Source organism: Drosophila mauritiana, chromosome 2L (assembly GCF_004382145.1).
Source record: "Drosophila mauritiana strain mau12 chromosome 2L, ASM438214v1, whole genome shotgun sequence".
NCBI classification, from domain to species: domain Eukaryota; kingdom Metazoa; phylum Arthropoda; class Insecta; order Diptera; family Drosophilidae; genus Drosophila; species Drosophila mauritiana.
In genome coordinates, this window is record NC_046667.1 from 5,498,706 (window position 1) to 5,523,717 (window position 25,012).

The 25,012-nt window shown below is 43.3% G+C and overlaps 2 protein-coding genes across 4 annotated transcripts; both read right to left on the minus strand.

Annotated features, from left to right (window-relative positions):
- Positions 1-2,295: 2,295 nt before the first annotated feature.
- Positions 2,296-18,391, minus strand: LOC117150662 (limbic system-associated membrane protein). Of its 3 annotated transcripts, XR_004460771.1 has the most exons (13): positions 18,145-18,391; positions 13,803-14,015; positions 13,323-13,420; positions 11,570-11,715; positions 11,454-11,515; positions 9,238-9,396; positions 6,532-6,660; positions 6,335-6,472; positions 5,235-5,387; positions 5,110-5,163; positions 4,450-4,542; positions 3,118-3,703; positions 2,296-3,063 (listed from the first exon to the last, which is right to left on the minus strand). XR_004460771.1 is itself a non-coding variant. In XM_033317651.1 (12 exons), the coding sequence occupies exons 2-12, from the start codon at positions 13,921-13,923 to the stop codon at positions 3,510-3,512; spliced, it is 1,347 nt and encodes a 448-aa protein (XP_033173542.1). In that variant the 5' UTR covers positions 13,924-14,015; positions 18,145-18,391; the 3' UTR covers positions 2,296-3,509. The 3 variants fall into 3 exon arrangements, 2 of the variants coding, with proteins under 2 accessions (XP_033173542.1, XP_033173543.1); XM_033317651.1 differs by having other exon boundaries at positions 2,296-3,703; XM_033317652.1 differs by lacking the exon at positions 9,238-9,396 and having other exon boundaries at positions 2,297-3,703.
- A 3,690-nt stretch (positions 18,392-22,081) lies between these two features.
- Positions 22,082-24,306, minus strand: LOC117138777 (probable cytochrome P450 6a14). The gene is made up of 3 exons (XM_033300967.1): positions 23,821-24,306; positions 23,191-23,764; positions 22,082-22,588 (listed from the first exon to the last, which is right to left on the minus strand). The coding sequence occupies exons 1-3, from the start codon at positions 24,304-24,306 to the stop codon at positions 22,146-22,148; spliced, it is 1,503 nt and encodes a 500-aa protein (XP_033156858.1). The 3' UTR covers positions 22,082-22,145.
- Positions 24,307-25,012: the final 706 nt, after the last annotated feature.

A 25,012-nucleotide genomic window follows, 5' to 3' on the forward strand; every position in this document is an offset into this window, starting at 1 on the left:
TTCAAAATATGGCCAGGATATGTTCCTCGAACGAGCCTCCTTGGGCTAATTGTGTGGTAAGTGATAAATAAATGAGTGGCCATTTTGTGGCTTGTCAATTGAAACAAGTAGTTGGGCGTTTCATTAGCTGCCACTTGAACTGAACTCGATGAACTTGTTCAGCAATGGATTACTCATATGCCTGCAACTTTGTACGGGCCACAAGTCCTTTTGATGATGTCCTTTTTGTTGACGTTTTTGTAATTTTTATTTTGCCATAAACCTCAATGTGAAATCGTTAAACTTAGGGACAACTGCTAAATGGGGTGCTTCTCATATGGAAATGGCGTAATCACGGCTGGCACAATGACAAAATGCTCATGCGGTCCCTGATTTTTACGACTGGCCATAAATTAGGGAACCATTTTGGCCATAGGCTTGAAAACGGCAGAAAACGTTCTTGCCTGCAAATATTTAAAAGCATTTGCAAAGCATTTAAATAACAATTAAGGGCACGCACGCAGCCGCAAACAATATAAAACAATTATTGTAAAACAAAATCCACAATGCGGATTAGCGCACTTTTGCGGGATCGTAACGTTTTAAATGCAAATCAAAGGCAGCAACACAAAAAAAAAACAATAAAAACAAAAAAGAAATTAGTACGAATGCGAGAGCTTGCCAATAATTATAATAAATAACCACAGAAAATGTTTCGGAATGATTTCGCACCACAATTGAGAGCGAACAAAAGAAAATTAATAATAAATCTCAAAATGCTCATTAACTTAATTACTGTGTTTATTTTCATTGCCCTTCCTGTTCGCCATTGAGTTCCCCATTTTCCCCAGGACACGATTTTCCCCCTGTGTTGAAATGCTTTCCTTTTGTGCGTCACGCAATTTTTTGGGGCACCCTCCCCCCTTTGGTTGATAAACAACTCAACGCCGAAAAAATAGCCGCAAAACATGAAGAAATTGCGCGTCTTTAACCTTAATGTGTATTTAAGTAATGTTAATTGTACTCAAGCTGCCAGATGCCATTCGCTGCCGAACACTGGCGCCACTGCCCGAATTTCCTTTTTACTCCTGGCTCCACCAACTTGTAATTATGCTAATATATAAGTTTGCTCCGGGTGGCGTATCTAAACTCGTGTAATTGCGCACACTTAATTGAATTTACAGAATGTGGAGTAAGCAAGCTAAGGATTATGTAAGACATTTAAACAAATTGTAAAACAGATACAATTTCGAGCAATAATCGTGAGTTTTATGAGCTAAAACTATGTTAGTAAGCTTGATTTATATGTAGTGATCAAAAGTATAGAAATATTCCCAGGGGTATATCTATGTTATATTTTATGTTATATATTATATTGAATTTCTAATTTAAAATTAAAGAGCGGGTTGCCAGCCCATTTTCACATTGAATGCTTGTCAAGCAGGGGAATTAAATATTTTCCTTATTTTTTTTTGGTTTTTTGTCAAGCCAACGCGCAATAATAGCGCTGAAAAACATTTTGACATTATTAAAATCGAAACTATTTAGGTCATTTGGGCAATGGCTTCGGTTAACGTTGGCCAATCTCCGGTGAGGTAAATGCATATTTACAACACTCTAACCTTGAGATTTATATGGATTATATGCAAAAATGTCTGTCAGATATACCCATGGGTCATGGCACTCCGCCACTCCGGCCGGAAAAACCATGCGAGAGAAAAATCCATGAAAATGCAGTAAAGTGGAGGAAACAAGCAACTCACGTAAGCCAAATGGTGCTGCGGTTGCACCTGTTTTGGCATGTCTGAAAATTCCTGGAAACAAATGTAATAAAAACTAGCCGTAATACACGCGCGCACACACACACACAAACAGGACCCAGCACACACACACACACATATGTACATGCACCCACACACTTACAGCGACTGGAAAGGGCTTTTATTAGCAGGAGCTTTTTGAAGAGTTTTCCGAGTTGTATTTTCTAATTTTGGCTTTGCTTTGATGGTTTGGTTTTGCGTGCTAGCCAGCACTTAAAGATTTCTTAATGAAAGCATTTTTTTTTTGTTTTATTTCAATTTTGTAGCCGCTTTTAATTTGGTTTTTTAGTGCCCAGTTAGACGTATTTGTAATTTATGCTCCTAAGCCCTTTTGCCGATTTAAAGTATCTTGCACATAACTCAGCTTTGGAATGCTACAAAACAATATATATATGTGTATTAAGCATACTTACGAAATTATTTTAGTTCAGATCAATTGCCAATATTAGTATTAAAAGACATGTTTTACTTAACCCTTTAAACTTTTGTTTATTTTATAAATATACCTGTCGATTCGATTCGGCAATTCGCTTACACTCTCATGTACATGTGATGCTTACAATTATTCGTTAATATTGGTATTTGATAAATATATATATATGTGTGTGTGTGTGTACATGATAGCGATTTAAACATAACTGATATACTTTGTATTTAACAATTTAATTTTGTCTGGAAATATACATTTAGCTATATTAAATGGAGCTTTATCCGCACTAAATCGTGAGATTAATTTGCGCATTAAATTTACGGCTTGCCTATACTTTTTATATATTACCTTTAAATGTACGAAATTAATGGATTGTTTGTTGAAGTTTAATCATACAAGGGAACGTATTAAATTAAATTCACTTTTTGGATCGCTGAATAAATGATATGTATTTTGTTGAACGAGGCGAATAGTGTTAAACATTTTAAATGGGTTCATAATATATTTGGAGCAACGAAGCGGAGTAAGAAGACCCAAAACATTTCGAATGGTTGAAGTTTTTGAAAACACAGCCAGCTGCTGAGCTTGTTAATTTATTTCTGTTTTTACATTAAGCTTTTGGCGGATATCTAAATCTGTTTTGCAGTTTTGCGATATAGTTAGGTATACCGGTTAATATTATATCTTGCAACATTTCTTTTTGAATTCATTTCCCTTCCCTTTTGCCAACTTCTTGGTGACTTAACATAACAAATTTAAATCAAACATCTGGTTTATACAAGTGTTATAATACATAGCCTTCTTGCCTTGCCTTGCCTTCTCCGATTTATTTACCTGCTAGAGTTATACACAAAAACCTTGCAATTCGTCTATATACATGTGCCGTACCTGAAGTGCAATCTGCCATATTTTACAACGCGTTGCTCTGCCGGCTAAACTCGAACCTTAACTAGAATCCTACTGCTGGACAATCGCGCGATTGGGAATTAGGAATTAGGAAGCCTAGTTTGCTTACTGGCTACAGCTGGATTTGATATATGTAATTTCGCGTCGACGAACTTTAACTAAAAGCAGCCGCAACGAGCCATAAATCAGCACCAAGCAGCGTTTGGCATTGACAAGCTCAATCATCATTGCACTGCCACAGACCGTGGCTCTTGCTCCAGCTTCGGCTCCATCTCTAGCTCCAGCTCCAGCTCCATCTGCAGCTCCACCTCCGTCTGCTGGAGCAAGTTCAGATTTAGCACTGACTCCATGTCCATGTCAACTCGGCGTCTGTGTCAAACATGCGTCAGTGTTTGTGGCGGCAGTGTCATCTGAGTTGCCCGGATCACTCCCGCCGTCGCCAGTGACACAGCCACAGCGAATGGCAGGAGTAGGAGCAGCATTCCGCCGAGGTCCTGGCGCCGCAGACTCCCAGCTGCGGAGTTTCCGTAAATGCTGTCAATGCTCTCCGCACCCAGACTCAAATCGGCTGCGGGAAGAGGAGACACTCGTATGTTAATGGCATCGCTGGGCAGCAGCGGAAATTGGATAAGGCTTTTGAGTGAACTGATTAGCTGGCCTGGTCGGGGATATGGTCAGGTTGCTGTTTGCTAAGGCCAGAATCACAGGTACTTTTAAGTGATCGATTACTTGAATTTCGAAAAATGCAACTGATTTAACTATCCTAGCTTACTCATGATGGTCTTTAAACATTGTGAAGACTCTATTTCGGGCCGAGAAAAAAGTTCTTCTCATTCCACTTACTCAATCGATAAAAACGCAGAGCTTGGGATTCAACTTTCGGCCAGCAAACGAACAGGTAGGAATTTATTTGATTGTGGCCAAGTATTTACAAATCATTAAATGGCCACAATGCCAAGCCGAGCGTGTTTATTGATATACAATTACTCCGCAAGACCCAAAGGAAGTGAAACTTTTACCTGCTACCTGCCCCAAAAAGTATGCTACGATTTGCCGCTCTGCTCCACATCCCTCACTTTTTGTGGGTCGCTCCGCTTTGCAAATTAGTGTGAAAATCTGTTAAACAGTGGGGTGGTGGGGTGTGGGTGCTCCCCCCGTTTTTTATGGCTTTCGTACCGTCTCAAGTGGCCTGTTAAGCTGGACCCAAACCGCAGGGCAAATGCTTGAAATATGGCCCATAACCCTAATCGGCACGCCGCACTCGCCGCAAGCCCTTCCATTTCCTTTTCCCTTCCTTTCGTTCGGCTCTCTTACCTTTCCTTTTGCCCGGATTTTCCATATCCTCGCCACTGTGCTCCTGGGCCCTGGCCGGATGATGCGACTCCGAGCTTTTCGTCCGCTTTTTGCCTGTGCAACGAGAAATGATCGAATTGCGGTTGAGTTTAGCAGCCAAGTATCTTTAAATTACTGTGCCGAAAAAGGATTCGAGTTTACAATGCATATTCATAATACCCTGTCGCTGTTTGTCGCCTCTCTCCTCTCCCCCAACAACTTTCACTCTGACCTCAACCACACTTCCATTCGCCTGCCAGCATTCACCTGATCCGTGGCGTTGACGATTTGAAACGGATTTGCATGGCGTATGAATTATTTATGCGTTTTTTTCCTCGCCTCGCCACTCGTTCGCCACCAGCTTTATATTTCCCATGATTCCTGCCACGCCCCGCCAGTCCGCGCCAACTTGAATATTTGCAGCTCATCTTAAATTTATGCCAAGTGGCTATTAAATTTTTCTTCTCTCGCGCATCTCCATCTACTTCAGCCAAAGCTGCTGCTGTTGGGTGGCACACTTCGAGTGCAGGGTATCCAGAGTGCTAAACTCCTGCCGCCGTTGGCGAACATGCAGCAATTGTCTTACAACTTATAAGGTAGTGCCCGAAAATACTGTCGAGTTTTGTTTTGTGCCACACTCACCTTTGTGCCGCGCCTCAAAGTTCTCCACATAGTTGACGGCATTCGGGGGAATTCCTGTGGGCGATAGAACAGCGATCCTTACCGCATCTGAACTATACCCGTAATGGGTTCTGAGAACTACTTACGATACAGCTTAATTGTGCCGTCCGTGTCGCCCAGGGAATTCTTGGCCACGCAACGGTAGGATCCAAATTCGGCCTGTGTGAGGGGATTTATGTGGAGCCGCATCGAATTGCGATAGCCGCCGATTTCCGTGACATTCGCGGAGTATTTGCCACCTGTGTAGAGGTAGGGCGTTTGATATCTGAGTTAATATTTCATTAAAATAATAAACTAATTAATATTTAATTGAAATTTTGCCTTATTTAATAATTAAATGCATGTCACGCGCACATCGACCGTAAGTACGGGCGGGCAAAAGTTTCAACAATGTTGCTGACAGGCATAAATTTATGCACGAACTCATGTCACACCGCAGGCCGAGATCAGAAGGGGGGCTATGTGTGTGTGTGTGTGGATTGGGGCTGATTCGGTTTTTCTGGTGTCAATTAAAATCTGCCAGAAACAAAATTGTAAATTAATTTAATTTCCACTTATGACAACGACTGCGAATCCAGGCAGCCAAAGCAGGAAATCAGCAGCCAAGCCGCTTCTTCGAGCCATCGCATTGCCACTTTCACCGACAGGATGAAACCGCAGCACTGCGGTCCTGTCGACCGAGTATACATCCGTGTTAGTGCCGCGACTAAATCAGCTAATTAACAACTTTTTTGGTGTGTCTGCGTCTGTCGCGAGCAGCCTGCACTCGGCGGTCATCAGTTTGTTAGTCGCTAGTTGGCTGCCCGTGCGCTCCGGCGGGAAAGCCAACTTTTCCTCCAAGGGATTGGCGGCCAGGAGTCTGATTTGGCTTCGGGCTTCGGGCTTAGTGCTAATGTGCTAATGTGGTCGTCACGGTTTATGACCTCTTAAATGTCCCTTAGCACTCACCGAATGTGAGGTAATAAAATGTTGGCACTCAATTTAAATAGATAACTTTATGCGAAGCGACAAATTGTACACTTAAATTATGTACTTGACAGCTTTTTAAAGTGCAATTTTTAGCATCTAACTTATTACGCTTAAGTATTATTATAACAATCAGTAATGTATCTGATGGATTGATGGACTTAGGTATACTTCTATACTTAAAATGTAAGATTATCTAGTACTATTTCTGACTACTCACCTGGTGGCACAATCTCTCCACGTTCCCTGGTCCAGTAATTGATCGACTTGGGATATGCCTCCGATTCGCAGTCCAAGGTGACGCCCTTTCCTTCTACAGCGCCAATCAGTTGGTTCTGAACGGTGATCATCGGCGGGACTTGAATCGAAGTTACATATATAGTTATATTCCTAAATTGGTTCTATGTGGCTACTCACAGTGCACAACTAGCGTTATCCTTTTGCTCACCGAGGGAGGGACTCCATTGGAGGCTATGCACAAGTAGGCTCCCATGTGATGGCGCCTAACATTCGGTATCACTAGATCAGTGCCTTCGATGCTCAAAACTGAAAGAGAAATGAAAATTTAACTTCAATTTTATGCAAAACGGTTATTATTTTCTATTATTTAATCACTAGAAAACTTGAATACGTTAAGGACCTTATTTCCTGCCGAAAAGCTTGACATCAAAAAGAACTCAGTTCGTTTATGGGCTCTAATTTCCTGCAGAAAAGTTCTAGGTTGGATAACCGGAAATACACAGTTGTAATTACCTTCGGGCGACAAAAGTGCGAACAAAACTTTGCCATTATTGCAGTAATAATAACATTTTTCTAAGCTCGCTAGGAAATGTGTGCAACTTCAGTGCTGCGCATTCAACAAAAGTTGAGTGCAACTCAACAAAATTATATGTACCAGATGCTGCGGACTTTTATGGCGTTGCTCAACACTTTGGTGTTCCGAACAAACACAAACATCCTGTTATCATGGCCGGGCCGAGATTGCATTATATAAACGGCATTGGAGCTGGTTTAGGCCGGCAGCACCGCAGACGGCGATACGAATGAATGTGGCTATGTTTGGGGGCGCCGGAAGCGGAAGTGCTGGCTAGTTTGCGCTTGATATTGTTGGGTAAGGTTGTGGCACATAATAATATGCTGATTTTTCGTTTATTGATTTGGCCTTTTGAGCCACGGGTCCATTTTAGCCCGACCGAGTCGCTTATTAGCCGAACTCCGCGGCCAGTTTACATTTTTTTTCCTGTGCGGCTTTTCCGACGGTTCACAGTGCGGTCATTAAACGTAATAGCCACGAAATACGTGTAATTTTGTTTGAGCCCGCCACGGCATAAAACTTTACTTCTGTTCGGCCGATTTCATTTTATTTCAGAGCAGCGGCCAACGAACACGTAACGAAATAATCAAATTTCAAATGAAACAAACTTTGTCCAGGGAAACAAAAGGGGACTTCAAACAATAGAGAATGTGCAAATGGAATGGGAAATACTCTTTTTTGGCTCACGAAATTTTAAATTTAAATAATGAGATTTTAGAACTGTTTTTATTTTGTACTTGTACTAATTAAGTTACTCACGCGTGATATCTTTAAACACTATTACTATTTAAAAGGTATTACTTATTTAATGGTTGTATCTATATCAAAAAGCATAACTATGGAAATTTGATGGTAAAGGTTCATATAATAAACTCTTCATCACCGACTAACTTTATGCCAATCTAGTCTAGCCCTCCTCTGACTTGCCGCACACAAAAACACACGAACGAGTCCTGGGAAATGGAAGTGGAAGCCCCCGCTTTTCCAGGGGCACTGCAGTTGCCGGACAGGAAGCAGACTCGTTTGGCCGAGAAAGGGCTGAATTGGGTGGCAGCCATTTAAGCCCCGGCGAAAAGGTCATTTCGCCAGCTTTTTGTTCTCTTTATGCTGATTTTTTTGCATCCTCTCATTTAGCCGTATGAGTTTTTTCCGTTTTACGTTTGCCGTTTCGGGGGTTTTCAGGTTTTCCGGGGATCTTTTCTGCAGCACCTTTGATTTGAGTTCATTTATATTATTGCATTGTGTGGGCTATGGTGTGCATACATTACTTTTGAGTCTTCCCTTTCAACATTAATGCATTATGGCTCAATAACATTTTCGGAATTAAAGTTAATTCCTTTCCAAAATATAAGCGTATACAAGGGATTGCATACTTGTTCGGAGTATTAAATAAAATAATATTATATATTTTTACGAAAAATAATCACAATGCTCTCTTTAAATACCAAACTGTATACAAACTCGTTTTTGGCGCTGGCAAACTTTCCAAATTAAGAACTTGAATTGCAACTCCTCTCAACTGCGAATACTTCAAGGCCAATTAGCAAATCTGGTCCGGCTGCAACCGCCAGTTTGCCGCCACCAATGATCGGCCCCTAACCATTTGCTAATTCTGTCAGTCAGACGTCATCATCATCAACGGGCAAACGGCCAACAGGAGGGGGCACAGCTCTGCATGCTGGCCACTCTGCCGTCTGCATGTGCAGGTGGCATGGCCACGAACTGGGACTGCCACCCATCGGCCCATCGGCCCATTCAGCCTGCCATGCTGGCAAGGACCACCCACACACTCGATAGCCTTGGGCAGGACTCTCTAGGCCGAGTCCTGCCTGCAGCTATAACTGCTGATGGCCAACTGGGTTGCCGCTGCCTTTTTGTGTAAAAGTACTCCAAAATGTTGGATGGCAGGGCTCATTCAGGCAGCGGAGTCGGGAACAACAGCACAGGTACTTACAAATCAGAAGGGCGGGCGCCAATGGGGGTGGGGGTGGTCCAACTGTACCGTGAGAAACGGAAATAAAAGCTATCAGCAAACTGAACCAGCATGAAAAAGCAGCTCAAAGGAGGGTCAGACCCTAAAATATTTGTGTACTCATATAAGAAAACAACGATGTTGTATAGAAGATATGGATTTAAACTCCTGAGATCTGGAGGTTCATACGGACGGATACGTCTCGGCTATCGATCCTGATTATGAATGTAGTAAAGAATATAGTTAAGAATCCTATACCTTTTGAAAGTCTTAATAGTGCGCTAAAATTGTTTGCAGTGCAGGAGCCCGGTATACCAAAATACGAGCCTCAACTTACCTTCCTCTCCGGTGGCCAGCTCGATGGGCACTCCACTTTCGCGTCGCCATGTAATTGTCGGCTCTGGCGAACCGGTAGCAGCGCATTTGAGCGTCACGTTACTGCCCTCGCGAACGACCATGTCCGTGCTCGTAGGATAATCTAGGATATCCGGCGGTACTGCAGCCATCGGCCATCGGATTGCCATCGAGGTCGGCAGACGTTTGTCGCGGTTAGATAATATTTATAGCAAACATTACAAAAAGTCCACATGTGAAGAAGAAAGAGAGTAAAGGAGAAGGGCGGGAATCAGAGGGAGCGTTTTAAATAATTTAAGTTTGTAATTATTCATTTAAATAATTAGCTCGGACTGTACAGGTCGGCCAGCGATGGCAGTGATTCATTCGGACCCACCGTCACCAGCAAAGGATACTCCCGCTTGCATTCGATGCCCCAGCGAAATGGGAAGTCCGGTCCTCGCGTTCGCCTTTGTTTTAAGGACAAACTTTTCGCATGTCCTGAAACACACAAATTATTACAGCCGTAGCTGCGGTAAGGACAACGGACAACGGACAACAGACAGCGGACAGCAGAGCGGACGGACACCCACAGCGGAAAACCTATGAACCGTGAAAACGTAATAATACGAGGAGAGGCGAGTGGTGGAACATGGGGCTGGTCCCCGGATTGTATGCATATAATATCCCGCAATTATGTGGTCGGTAAATGACCAAAAAATGTGCTGGTGTTGACAAACAGCTTGTTAAGCTCGGCAGCGAGTGAGTCAGTCTGTGCGCCACTGGCCGGTGACCACTGGATGGTCATTAAGTGGCCAAGGTTAGCCTGGGAGCGGGAAAATTGCAGCCCCAGAAAACTGGTTGGCCGGTTGTGGTGGTGGTGGCTCTGTGGCTCTGCGTTCACGAAATCCATTCGGAACCTTCAGAAAACTGGGTGGGGCATGGTAAGTGAAACCATTGAAGGCGGCCCATTGCAAGACGATTGTCACACGAGTTTCATATTGTGTGAGAGTTTGAACTAGAGCTTTAATTGCTAACTGGTATTTTGTGTGGGAGAAACAAATTTTTGGAATATGCATTTTTCATCTGCTAAAATGTCGCAACGGACGGCAGTCATGTGAGTATAAGCTCGTCCTGCGTCCACATCCTGGATGAGGGTACGTGAGTGTGCGGACAAGAGGGGGCAGGCATTGGAAATCGGAAAAGGTGAGAGCTCTGCCGCTTCCGCTACGGTTTGTCGTCGACTATTTAACTGCACTCGGTCACGAAAATCATCAGGAGCGACCACCGTCCACGGGCCACCCTCCACTTGTTCGAAACTCGAACGTTTCCCGTGGCCGATTTTCGATTTTTCGCCTACCCTCGAATTTCCCTCGAAACCATTTCGAGCGGCTTACAGTGGGCAAAAAAGTGTGGAAACCTGACTTGGTTCAGAAAACCACTAACATTGCAGCAGCAACAATACTTTATAATAAAACCACTCAAACAGATAAAAAGATATTATTCATAAAAAGGAAAAATTGTTCTAATTCTTTTCATTACGTTAATTTCTGTTTTGAATTTTTCTCAATTGATTTTGACCCACTGTGCAGCGCCCGCTGATTATCCAGTGCAAATACACACAGTTGATTATACTTTTTCGTGTTTGCCGGTGAATGCCGCGCCGACTGCAATGGTGGCTAAAATATTTAGCGCTTTGATTTAGATTTGCCAGCGAGAGGTATTTAGGCAGTTCAGTGGGCAGCTGGGAGCGGAAAACGGGCAATGGGTAATGGGGAATGGGGCCAGACCACAAATGGACAGCCCCAATGTGCCCGGCGAACACTTCATAGGCTGCAAGCATTTCTTACGATGCCTCCATTCCGCTGCTGCGTTGCCGTTTTAATTCAAAATCAACAGTTTCTGCGGTTCAGTGGACGGTTAAACATGTTTAAGCACTCGCTCCGTTGGCGGAGTTGCTGGTGAATCCTAGGGGGGATCCTGGTGCGCCGAATTAGCCGGTGGAATTTAATAAGCCACGGAACTGCACACTGGCAGCGGGGGATGGTGGGTCAGAAAGGTTTTGTTCAACGCATTTCTTTTCCCATTTAATTTTTTAATATTTTTGTTTCACGGAATACGGTTCGAACAATGGGTGTTCCAGTCCTGGCAACGAGGCGTATGATTGTTTGACAACCGAAACGTAATGAGCAAAAAATAAACCGCCCACAATCCACTTACCCACAACGTCGAGGTAGCCCATTTGGCTTTTCATCGGATCCGTGTTGATTTGGCACATGTACCTGAGATATTACCAATTATTATGACGAATTTCTGAATTCACTTAGTGTGCATACCAGCCTTTGTCCGACTCCTTAATGTCCTTAATGCGCATTGTCCATGTTTTGTGCTCCGAGTTGGCGATGCCAATGCGTTGGTTTTTTGTTATAACGTGGTTTTGGATCGTTAGGATTGTCTGGGTGTCGACCCGAAGCCACGCAACCTGTATTACAAAAAATGTATTGTATTTAAAGTTTTTATGTGCGGTCTTCCATAATTTAAGACATTATTAAGTAGGATGTTATGAAATGATATAATAGTTATTTGAGAGAAATGTGTCTTTATTGCTTAACTAATATTACACACACTGTAGACTTTAAATCTCTCTGGCATTTTTAGCTATAATAATCACGGGCGCTAATTTTGGCAAAAATAGAGGCAGGACTATCATTATTGTCGCATTTAACTATAGTTCTATAACTGTAATCAAATTCCTGGGATATCATTATCAGGCAAAAAGTTGCTATTACACGGCGTCATCGTGAATCAAACTCCCAAATTGAACACACATAACTAGCATGCAACGCTGTTCAATTATACACGAAAAATCTATTCCCAGAACTATTCAAGAAATTTTAACCATACACACGCACACCCAGCCACACAGTCCCATGGAAAAGGTCGTAATTGTACAATTACCCAGGTAAATTATTATGCGATAAAGCACGCAGCTTGTAAGTTAAAAAGCTGAAATATTTTGAATACGGTTAGCTGGAGCAGGCCAACCCTTTACCGCTTTACAGGATCGAGGCTCGCATGTGAAAATGAACTGGGGTCCCCCATTTCCCAGTCCATTCAGCCGACATGTCAACACGTGAAACTATTTGACTTATTTGTGAAAGCGCATATTTTAGTGTGCACATAAATAAATTAAACACTGGCTAATATCCAGCCGTGTTCAATCGAAGGCTAATGAAATATTTTCGTTCAAATTGAATTTGGGTTTGTTTTACGTCCCAGAGCGCTGTCACCATAAAGTAAGTAATTACACCCAAGTGCCTGCTCAATTATCTTTGAGCGGAACATTGCTTAATTGTGCACGGCACTGACTGAGGGATGGCCTTGTCCCATCCTCCCACTTCCCTTCACCGCACTTTCATCCCCTTCTACACAAACAGGACAGGGATGCGGAGTCGGTGGTCCACACCGGCGAAGTGAGAGGACAAAGCTTTCCACTTCAATGGAGATCTACTCGTACATTTGCTGTTACCTGGCGGGAAGCTGGATACGGATACGGATACACTGGCTCCCCCATCGAGACAAACGAATGCAAATGCAAACACAAATAAAAACACAGACACTGGGGGAGCAGAAGGACTCCACTCCGGGATCCGGCATCCGGAGAGCGGAGTGCGGAGTCCGAAGTCCGGACTCGCTTAACACGTCCTCATTCATATTTCAATTACTTTTTATGTGATTTTCGCTTTTGTCATCCAGTAAGCCCGGCATATCCCTATTTATGTTTTTATTTTCACTTTCATTCCGACTGCCATTCAACTCTTGTTGCCCGCTTTTGGGTGTCGAGATTTGGTCTTTGAGATTACACGGCTCATGGGGATGGATAAGGTGATTGGGGATGGGAATGGGGATGGTGAAATGTTAATGAATATTAATGCGGCCGGTTTCGGTTTTGTGGCTGCTTATTGAGTGTGTAATTGAGCCCACGGCTTGAGCGCAGTGGATGCGGATGCGGATGCGGATGCGGACCGAGCTGATTTGCTAATTTAGGTTCAGCTATCAACGGATTGGTTTCCCCTCCCCCGAACTCACCTTATAAGGTCCCAGGTCCTGGACGACGCACGTGAGGAAGGCATCACGTCCCACGGGCGCTGTCATATTCACAATTGGAGAACTAAATTTGGGATCAACTGTAATAAAGTCGAAGGATATTCGTGTTAGCAGCGCCATCATGCTTGATTGCCAAATAATTGGAATATAATGCAGTGTATGGAATATGATGACAGCTAAATAAAAACATAACATTTATGTCAGATTTGGAATATTATTAGATGTGTGTTCGGGAAATCGTCAAACGGCGGATGGAAATGGAGTTATTAATGTCGAATAATGACACATTTAACTAAATATCAATTTGTGAATGACTCTCGGCGATGTTTGGAAGTTTCTGTTAGCGTTAAATCACAATACATAAGTAATCAAATCAATTTAGCTGATAAATGTTTAAATTAGAAAAATGAATAGATATGAGCGTGAACAAAAATATGCAACTATCAACTAGATGCAACTTACCTATCACTTCAGCTGGCACCTCCACTCGCTGAGGATTACATTGTTGACTCATGAGGATTAGGAGCAGAATAACATTTAACGCACAGGTTTGTTTACGGCATTGACAGAAGTTTAATTGCATTTTGAATATATGGGCTTTACTTTCTTTGATTGAGTTGATTAATGACCGGAAACCATTAAGTTGTCGTATCGGATATTTCCCTTAAAGCTAGTCTAAGGAAACATGTAAAATAGAAACATTATATACACATAGAATAGATGTTATGTATCAAAGGATATAGATACATTTTTGTAGGGAATCTTTGGGATTCTATAATGGACCCAAGACCGATATCATGTGGTGTAAAAAGAGAAACCAGAAGTGCAGATCCTGCCAGATAATCCCCAGCACCTGTAACCGCTCCAAATTATGGAGGAGGAGGAGGGTCGAGTGGGCAATATCCGCGCGCCTCGTAATTGGCAGTCATTAGCGCGCCTCTAATGGCATCAACTTCTGGCCATTGCTGTTGCTATTTATGCGTGTAAACAGGCAACAGGGCAAAGTTCAACAAAAAGTACTTGAAAACAGAATCAAAACTACGAAACAATGGCAAACAATAATCGCGATGCCGGTTGAAAATACGCCAAATTAAAAGTTTCAAGTTTAAATCCGAAAGCCGGAGGGCCAAAGGCCTTCCTCTCCGGACGTATCCAGTGCCCCCCGGGGCCCAGTTCATAGCATATTTCCTTCTCCGGCTGGAGAACACTGCTCTTGGCTTATTTTGCGTGTTTGGGCTGTGTAAATTGTGCAGGCGAACAGCTGCCAGAAATTAACTACCAACCTGCAACTATCTTCTGGAAAAGGTGTTGCATGCTCTGCATGCTCTGCCACTCTATGCTCATTTCATTTTAGCCTCGTTCTCCGTTTTGTTTCACGGCTCCTAAACGTGGCCGGTGGGCAAACCTGTTTACGGAACGGAAATGAAATGTTTCGTTGGCAGCCGCAACGCTGTGAACTCGTAAATAAAGCATCAAATCGTGCACCTTTACGGACTTCTGATGGGTCTGAAATAGTTGGGCTTTATGCCGGAGTTAAGTTCAGTTCACCTTTTCCATTTTAGAACCCTGCCCAGGTGACATGAACGACACAACTTTTGCCGGCAAATGTTACCCAATGCAGTTGTAATCAGACTTTTGCGATAATGGTTTATTGGGCAAGAGCTGTTCAAATAGTTATTGGATTGGTCAAAAACATTTGCTAGGTCTATAGTTAAGAGGCTTCAACCGATGATAGTCATTTGAATTGATAGTTAAATTGCTGTTGTCTACGAAAATGCATAAAAATACATTAAAACTACCATTCAGCTCAATATTTAATAAAAATGTATAGTTTAAAGATTTTAACAGAGAATATTTTGTTGTAAAAAACAAAAACATCTAACACTAAAAGTTACAATCGTTATGGGCACAGTTACTCGCTTAAATTCTCTGGTCAACTTCTGTCGATTACTTAAATTACTATTGATAAACTAAGGTTGAACCCTATATTTCTGTCCAAACTATTTTTACAGCACACTTAAAACTAAAACTAGGGGCAATAATAGAAGGGTGCCTGCCAGACGCAGATATCAATATGTTTGAAAGTCCGCCCTTATGATTGGGGAACCTTGATTAACTTTCCAGCTGACTCGGCCATGAGCCTGAACATGCAAACGATTTCGGGCTTGGAAAAATAAAAGTCTACTTTCTGGCGGCCGCAAACTGACAGGAACCATTTTAAACTGACATTTCATTAAAATTCCTTGTCCCCTCCCTTCGAGTTCGTATTGATTTTTTCATAATTTAGCGGAATTGAAAGCAAAGTTGCCGGCATGTGTGCTATGTGTCCTTTGTCATACACAGGCACACACACTCACATACACACACACACACATTTAAATCCGCATTGCATGCCCAGAAAAGTAGACTACAAAAGACAACAGGCAAGCGACAGCACTGCAAATGGTTCCGGGGAGGGGGTGGCGGTGGAGCTGGAACGGCGGTAGGCACTAAAAATGTCTAGCAAATGGGCCTGGCAATATTATTAATAATTTAGAGCATGCGGGCCACGTCAGGAGTCGGACTCGGAGTCAGGGACAGGTGATGGCTCTCTGGCTCTGGCTTCAGGCTTTAGGCCCACGGCCTGACCACAATCCGAAGCCATATCGAGGCGAATGTGTCGAAAGTGCCTCCCCGCTTCTGGTGGGCAGCGCTCTTGGATGTTTGGTGCCATTGGATATTGATGGCGATGTAGATCACTGATGTTTATTAATTATCACAAGTTAAAGGCTTTGCTTTTCCTAATTGGCACAACAGACTACACTGACAAAATTTATTCATTCACTGCTCTCTCAATAATTATTGAAATTTAACCATCTATCACTGCATATATCATTGTGTTTCACATTTTTCTATAATTATATAAAATTGAAAATATTTTGTAATAAATAAAGGCAACAATAAAGTATTTAAACAAAGTGAAAATTCATTTGAGCACTGTGAGGAATGCCTAAATAGACTTCAAGCTATTTTCCAAGCAAATGTGACATTTATTCCCATTTTAAAGTTGCTAAATCGCCTTTCTAAATCCTTTTCCTGTACCTATTTTGTTTCCAGCTTTAAGTACAAATAGCTTCGTATCATCAAAACTCCAAAAAAAAAAGGAAAATATTTATGACAAATAATAAGAGGTGCTCATGGCAACTTTGTAGTGTCCAGGCCATATATTATTTTTATGGTTTCGGACATGCACGGAACCTTTTTCCCCATAGCTCCAATGTGTATAATCAGCTGCTGAATTATGGCAAATTTTCAGTAGCCAAATCCCCCCACTACAGTTAGCTTGGAGCACCTTTGGCATATTTCCCTTTAAAACAATAATGCTGACATGTATGAGCCGACTGAAATGTCATTCGTCGCTACTACTACCAGACTTCTCGAGCTATACTTGAAATTCAATTTCCAGTGCAAACATTAATTAACACGTGATAAATATCCCGCTCTATCGCGATGGCACTTCGACATTTTCCAGAATTATTCGCCGTCTAGCTTTTTATTTTTTAATCCGGCCCAGAAAAGGGCAGCCCAGTTAACGGACCTTGCATAAAATTTGCATAACTCATAGTGTTCGGCTGGCAGCGCCTTCTAGAAACGAGAGTTTCGCTCGGATTTTCACAATTTTCTCCTCCGCTCGCTTTCCAGCACGGAAGTTGATTATTATCGCTTGTTATTAACAACAGCAACAACAATGGCAGGAAAAATCCAACTCCTCACATGCCGGCCATTATGTCAAGCCGACTGCGGGAGGAGGCCTTTCGATATCGCTCCGGGGGCAATTGGAATTCTTCTTATGCAATTGATACTGGAGAGCAGGCGGGGGAATTCGGATTAAGGGTATTACGATTTCGCAGCAGAACAACAGGGCTTTCAATCTTGAGTCAACATGTTTTAATTTCCACATACATATATACTCTCTGCCCCACCTGGAGCGTGCACCATCGGCTGTTGGCGCCAACTGAAATCACAATCGAGCAGATAACAACTGATCAGAAATTATATGTAAAATGCAAATGATAGAGAAACGCCATAAATCGAAAACAGGCAACATCATGCCACCCCGGGGGAAAACCACCGAATGTGGGGTGTTCACTGTATTTCCGGTTCGGCCCAAAAGCGCTGCAACATATTTGCAACAAATGGCCAGCCAGCAGCAGACAGCAAATTGGCATGGAGCGTCGAGGGTTTGTCCTGCGCTTTATGGATATCAATGAACTTTAAATTACACTCGGGCAGCCGTGAAACATAAAATATGCAATTGTTGCCCATGTGGCCTAAACAGTGCACTCCATACGGGGACACACTCGTAATAAACAGCGTCGAGTGGCGCGCCAGACACATTCGCATTTGTAGGCAAATTTCAGGATACACACACACACACACGCATGCAGCTGGCAAATGGCAAATCATGTGACGAGCATTGACCGCCGAGGGTGGCCCGATTGTTGTTGCTTCATAAATAACTCGGGCTTTGCTTTTTTTACTTTAAATATAATTACAGCAAACACGCAGCTGACGGCAAATGTCGCCAAAGTCGCGGCTAAATTGCCAACAAGCGGCTAAAAACGCGCGCGACTCAACACGCGAGCGAGTTCTGCTTGTTGTCGATTTGGCCTGGCCGAAATCGCTGCCAAACTATTTTCAAATGCCTTCACTGGCCGCAATCACAGCCAGCGATTAGGAAAAGGATTCTTGGTTTCTTTCAAAAGTCTTGCATGCAGATTTTAATTGAAATCCGCATTTAATCTAATAGCTGCAGCATAACAACCTTCTTCAGAGCATTTTCTTGGCTATTTTGTATTTTCCTTGAAACTCCAAATTGCACATGTCCTGCGGCTGAGCTGTCCTGATTTTTTGAGAATCCTGTCGAGAAATTCGCTCAGCTCAAGTCACAGCATCACTTCGATTCACTTGCAGCACGAATGCAACACTTGGCGGCAAAAAACACACGCGATTCCGTTGGGGATTCTGCTTGCCGTATGCAGCAGGATATCGAAGGACTAAAGGCCAACCGCACGAACCGAGCGCCGTCGATGTACTGAAGCCAGCGATTCCGAGGGCCAGCAAAGTCGCGTGGAACGGAACGACTCCCAGCGACTGCCGAGCGATGCCGAAGATGCTCCTTTGGCGAATCGTCGTCGTTTTGGGGGGGCGGGCGTGGGCGCCCCAGTGGGTGGGTGGTGTTTTTTAGTAGGCGCCCGGGGGGTGGGCAGCGGCCTCGCGAACGAATCAGACAACTGTGATTTTTGTTGTTGCTGGGCCACATTTTATTTTGCTTTTTGTTGGCGGGCGCTTTTCACTTCGTGGTGCTTCTTTTTTCCTAACATGCTCTGCGCGTGTGTGTGTGCGTGTGCTGCCCAATGGGGGCGCGCTCTCGGCTCGGTTGAACACGAGTTGAATGGCATTGAAAGCCGGGGAAATTCTCTCGCCATACTTTTGGGCGCGTGAAACTGGAGGCTCGCATTTATGAATGAAATGTGTGGCAAAGGAAAGGGTTAACCCTTTTCGGTTGGGTGAAGGGATGGTGAGAGGGGGTGCTGATAGTAAGTAAGTGTGTGAGATGGAGAAATGAATTGTTATTGGTCATATGGCGCTTGAATATGAGAGAGGGAATTATCACTTGCAATTCTTACAAGAAATACTATATATTTTTACTTGTAGGTGGATAAAATGGAACTGAAGCCATCTGCAAGATGATCTTTTGCTGTCATCTATTTTGGATCCATATCCATAATAAATAATAAATGTTACTTATGTATTTATGTTGTATTTATGTATGCAATAATAAAAAACAATGCTTCAAAGGTTTGCAATAAATAGTTTCCATAAAGTTAGGAAAGTAGTTTCCTAAAGGGAATCTTACACCTAACTGAAATTAGTTTGAATTTCTCAAACACAAATTTTCTAACGATATAATTTATAGTAGAATATGCAGCAACAAAGATTTTTCCAACCCAGATTTAATTGAAATAAAATTTATTATTGCTTTACTAGACCGTCTAAAATGTATAAAACGATATAACAAAGTTCAGCATGAAATATTATTTAATTAAATTCGCCTGCATCGTTCCGAGTCAGTTTTGATTGTTATTAAATATATTAGTGCCTAGGAAGGGGGCTTACCCCAATACTTTGAAACATGCAACTATAAAGTGCCTGCGATCGATTCAAGAATGCTTCAAAGTCGTTCGGTATGATACATTATTTAATTAAATTTCTCCTGCTCGGGGTGAAACTTTTCTTTGGAGATTTCCATTTTGTGTGGCAAGTGCAACAAGCGAGGCAGGAAAGTCAGCCCACCCACACACGCACACCAGCCAGTCGCTTTTCAATAACCGTGCCACATTGTGTCAGGCACCGTTTTGACCTGGCCACCGCCCTCTGCAACTCTAAATTGCTCATATATATATATTAGTTGCTTTTCGGGAGCTAATCAACTCCCGCCCCCTCCCCCATCGCGTCTTTATAACAGGCATATAATTTCGCACAACACACGCACACTACCAATAAATAATAGCGGTGGAAACAGTAGAACCCCACAAGTAACAGATTTTATGCCGTATAAAAAGGATTTGTAAAGCGTCCCTGGAAGGAGCTATCTATCCCGCTCCATTTCGCCATCGAAAACTTTTCATTGCGTGCCAATGCACTGGAGCCACAAATCATTTTTACCAAAAGGGTTAGCTAAACACTTAAAAAAAGATTACTTACTAAAAGAGGGTCTATTCGAGATAAAGGGAACAAATACTTTAAATTAAAATATTACTTCATCTTCAAAGATAGATTTATCAGTTTGAATAATAATAATAATATAAAGGAATTCTGCACAAATATGTGATAGTCCCAGCAGGATCAGGAGCACTATTTTCTTTCAGTCTATAAGGACTGGGAGGACTAGCAACTTGTTTTCAAGTTTCTTGCTTTGTTTCCTTTGCCTTGCTTCCTGGCTGGTATCCTTTTTCGAGCTTGCGAGGCCCTAATATAAATTTTGACACCTGATAATTGCTTTTCACTCGCTTCCGCGTTTTTCGCTGGATGCGACGACGACAGCTGCAGTTCTTTCACCTGCCACCCGGCGGACGAATCACCTGCGCGTCTGGAGCCACCACCCACCACATCGGGACATCTGCCCACACCCACTGATGGTGGCTCGACATGCAAAGGTGGGGAGGATCTGCAGGATAGTTTGTTAGCTGCTTAACTGCCATAAATTATGACTATATTTTCGCTTTTACGGCGCCGTTTAATAGACAAAAGTTCTGGCTGAGTTATAGAAGGAAGCGTCAAGGTTGCCAGCCAGCTTAGGAAATTGCCAATTAAAAGTCTATAAAAGTAAGTGATTATATGGAAATAGATGCAGCCATTTATATAGATCGTGCGTCTAAAATAGAGACATTAATAGGGTCGCTTACTTAAATATTACTACATGGTAATTGCAACCTGACAACTCTTTACTGGAAAACGACATTCCTTATTAAATCGATTTCATGTATATTTGTTATTCGATTATAATAGATCTAAGATACTTTTAAACTCACGAACGTATATCAGTGATAATAAGTTAACAATTTATAATTGCACTTGAAATTCAGCCAATGTATACATCCTAATATGATATAGTTCTTGTAAGGGCATTGAGTTGTCTTCTCCAAATTCTCCCCATAAATATAGAGAAACTAAGCTCTTAATTTTATTTATTCTCTTTGCCACTTTAGGCATAATTTGCACTCTCTTATAATTGTTTATATTCCCCACACGCACTCAACCTGCCATTGAAATCGAATGATTGGATCAGTTGATATTGTCGACAGTAATTGTGAAGTTGTGTCTTGTGGCCATCAGAAGTTAATGGCAATTATAATTTTTTGCGGTGATATAAAGTGAATAAAGTCCTTCGACCTGTTTTAATACTTATTCAATAGTAATTAGGTGAGGAAGGATAATTTAATAGTGATACGACATATTTTCAGTATATATATGTAAACCATTCATAGACCCTTCAATCCGACCACTGTTTCAAAATGTTTCAATATGAGTGCAATCTGAGTGCCGACTACTCGCTCCTTATCCTGATTCATTTATTGATTAGTGCTGCTCATTATGCCGACAGTGAGTCTTCTGCTTGCCCACAACTAATCACTGAAATGCCCAAAATGTTGAGACTGTCCACTGCTGCCACTTGTCACAGTTTCCCATCCGCACGAGTGTCTCTTGATTGTGTGGGCAGCTCTGGTCATAAATTTAATATGACACCTGCAGGACGCAGGAGTCCACAGCCCACACCCCCACCACCCACTCCCACACTCCGCCCCTGCCAAATGCATTATTCACACATATTTTGCTAATTAGCAAAATATTGTAAATGTTTGGATTTATGCAGGCGACTCACACACACTCAACTGCGGCGGTTGGGGGCTGTTGGCCTGTGGGCTGTGTGCTGCTGGCCATCGGAGAAGTGCATCAAACTGAACCGCAATGGCTTTTGGTCGGCTCACATGGCTGGCCACGTCCCCATGCCATCCTCCTCCGCCTCCGCCTCCTCCTCCCCCAGCTCCACCACCTGTGTCGCCTGTGTTGATTTAATGCCCATGGTGTCGGATTCTGGGATAACTGAGCAGTAGCCTTGGGTGGCGAACGGGATGGGGGCCTTTGCGGCTGCCATAAATTTTGGTTTGGCTTTCAATCGAGCGATTGGAGCGGGTGAGTTTAATTGAATATTCTGCTGACGGAACGGCAGGCTGCGTTGTTTATTCCCGCATCGAATCGTGTTTACATTAGGCGCGACTCTACTGGATCGACTTGCAATCGGACGCCCTCGCTGGGCAGGAGTATCACATTCCTCTTGGTCACCTTCAGCTGAGTTGGCGATCCGGGCGGCAGGCTGAAGCGGAAGCGGCGGAGCAACGTGATCAGACCCACCTTCACCTGCATCCGTCCAAACCGCAGGCCAATGCAGTTGCGCGGTCCATCGCCGAAGCCCAGGAAGGCGGTGGGATGCCGCTCCCGGCAGGCATCCGGCGCAAATCGCTCCGGCCGGAACTCGTGGGGCTCCGGGTACACCTCGGGGTCGTAGTGTATGGCCAGCACCGGAATGTGCACGCTGGTGCCCTTCTCCAGGACGACGGGCTCGCCACCATCGGGCGAGGGGATCTCATAGTCCTCGCTGGCGAGACGGGTAAGTGAACTAAGTGCAGGGTACTTGCGCAGAGTTTCTGGAAAGCAGATGGAGTTTGGTGTGTACAAATATCAAAATATATAATATAAAGATGTTGGTTTAAAGATACTGGTAATTTAAGATATTCTAAACTATAGCGGCAATTGAAAAGAGGGTGTCAAATTTTCCAATGTGTATTGTCTTTTATTTATTTTCAGTCAATCATTTCGATCCGTTCTGTTATTTGAGCAGTTTGAATGCTATCAGATGAAACAGGGGGAATTGTGCTTATGTTTTCCTGATCAAGGTACACTTTTTTCCCGATTCTGCTGTTTTATAACCTATGGGTTCGAATTGTATACACGAGTATTATTTATCCAGATATTTGATTCGCTTACAGCGCGTTTCTTTGAAAAGAAAAGGGTTCGAAGAAAACCTTATCCACCCGATAAGGTATATGTATTAATTCACAAATTTTCCTATACCCTGGTAATCCCGTCAAAAGTTGACTTGAAAGAATTAATCATATGCCACTTTAACACTACTGGTGGTCATTGAACGACGTTGTTCAAATCATTTTTAGAATGGCTTATCTCTGGTAGATAAGGCAGCTTCAGACTTGTTATCTCCAACATAAAGAAACCCACAATATATACATACCTGTGATGGTCTGGTCCAAGTAGGGCATCTCCATCATGGCCTCGTAGGTTAGTTTCCCGTGCTTGGCTAACGAATCGTTTATCTCAATACGCAGCTTCTGCTGCACATCTTGGTTTTTGGCCAACTCGAATAGGGCGTAGCTCATGTTGCTGGAACTGGTTTCGAATCCGGCCACGAAGAATACGAAGACCTGGGCGGCCATCTGCTCCATGGTGAGTCCTTTTCCGTTCTCATGCCGCCTAAGATCCAGCAGCAGATCCATAAAGTCATTCCGACGGATTTGCTCGCGCTCCCTCAGCTCCACCGTTTCGCGGACTATGCGGTTGAAGAACTGGGTGATGTCCGGGTGAAAGATACGCACCGGAAGGCCGAGCTTGGCCAGCGAGCTGAGGTAGGTCATCTTGAAGATACGCCACCGGATGCTTCTGTTGCTGTTCCGAAAGAGCAGACGCCCCACCTGCCGGAACTCTGCCTGCGGATCCCTCAGGCTGTTGCATTCGGTTCCAAAGGCGCAGTTTCCGATGACGTCGGTGGTGTAGCGGGCCATCAGATCATGGAGCTCCAGAACAGCGCCCTAAGATAGCGATGATTCCAATTTATTGGGAAAAATATATGAGTTAACTACTGTACCTGTGACCCCACCAGTTCGTCGAAGGTACCGCCCAGCTGATGGGCCACCGAGGAAACAGTTCCAAACATGTACTTCATTTTCCCGCTAGTGAAAGTGGGCGACAACTTGGTGCGCAGGGCACGCCACTCCTCGCCCTGCAGGTTGAACAAGTTGGCGGTGAGCGTATCGCCGTGAAAGCTTCGCCGGTCCACGAACTTGTTGAAATCCCGGATGAGCACCGCCTTGACCAGGTCCAGATCCAAAACGACGGCCAGTGGTCGCAGGAAGACGTAGGTGCCCGCCACCTTGGCACTGCCCCTGAAGGCATCGTAGGTCTCCTGGAGCAGCTCGCTTAAGTGCACCGACTGCAGCCTGAAGAAGTGACCGAAGAGGAAGTGCGGCCGCAGCTGGGGAATTCCCCGCAGCTCCCAGTAGGTGAAGCGGTAGCGCAGATAGCCCAGCAGAAAGCTGAGCAGCGAGGTCAGCAGCAGCAGTGTGAAGTCCATCGGAACAGCAGTACTCAACTCAACTGGGCGTTCTGCTGATCATCGAGTTGCTTATAAGCAACTATCTATCCATCTGGGGAGTATGGTCCGAATCTATCTGTTCTTATTTTACATACACCCATGTACATTATAATAGGTGTGTAGATATCGCGATGGGTTTCTCTCTAGTTGTTATTACGCAACAACAACCTGGCATTCTGCAGATCTTCGGGTAGGTCATAAACAATTCTTTAGTAATATCTTTTTTATTTTATTTTAAAATAATCTATAACCTAGTGCCATGTCCATGACTATACAAAAGTTTTTGGACTTCTAGTACAAGAAACGGTCAAATAAACTGGTTTTTATTTTGCAATGCATTGCAGTTAGTGCAGAAAGCTTAAGAGCTTGTTAAAAACGTCTTAAGGTTTTTGTTTTAAAGTAGGTTTAGATGGTAAATTAGACATTTCAATCTACAGGAAGGTAAAATGAAGTAGTTAGAACATGTAAAATGAAGTCGAACTCTAGCGTTTCGAGTTCGAAAAAGCTCTCGTGGTTACTGACTTCAATGTCGAAAAGCTTACGGTGGTTGTGGTCTCGGCTACTGAAAACCTTATTTTCTTTTAAAAAATATTGGTTTCCTGCGCGGCAAACTAAATCCTTATTAAATAAATGCTTATTAATATATATTATTTGATATGCTAATAATTTTTCGACGGTCACTCGA

Bases quoted from the DNA above. Each gene is read 5' to 3' on its own strand.
- LOC117150662 (XM_033317651.1), bottom strand. From the start codon at position 13,923: ATGCAATTAAACTTCTGTCAATGCCGTAAACAAACCTGTGCGTTAAAT. The intron at 11,516-11,569 runs GTATGCACACTA...GTAATATCTCAG, and splicing joins AAGGAGTCGGACAAAGGCTG to GTACATGTGCCAAATCAACA. The intron at 6,661-9,237 runs GTAAGTTGAGGC...TTTCTCTTTCAG, and splicing joins GCTGGCCACCGGAGAGGAAG to TTTTGAGCATCGAAGGCACT.
- LOC117138777 (XM_033300967.1), bottom strand. From the start codon at position 24,306: ATGGACTTCACACTGCTGCTGCTGACCTCGCTGCTCAGCTTTCTGCTG. The intron at 23,765-23,820 runs GTACAGTAGTTA...TCGCTATCTTAG, and splicing joins ACGAACTGGTGGGGTCACAG to GGCGCTGTTCTGGAGCTCCA. The intron at 22,589-23,190 runs GTATGTATATAT...TCTGCTTTCCAG, and splicing joins CTTGGACCAGACCATCACAG to AAACTCTGCGCAAGTACCCT.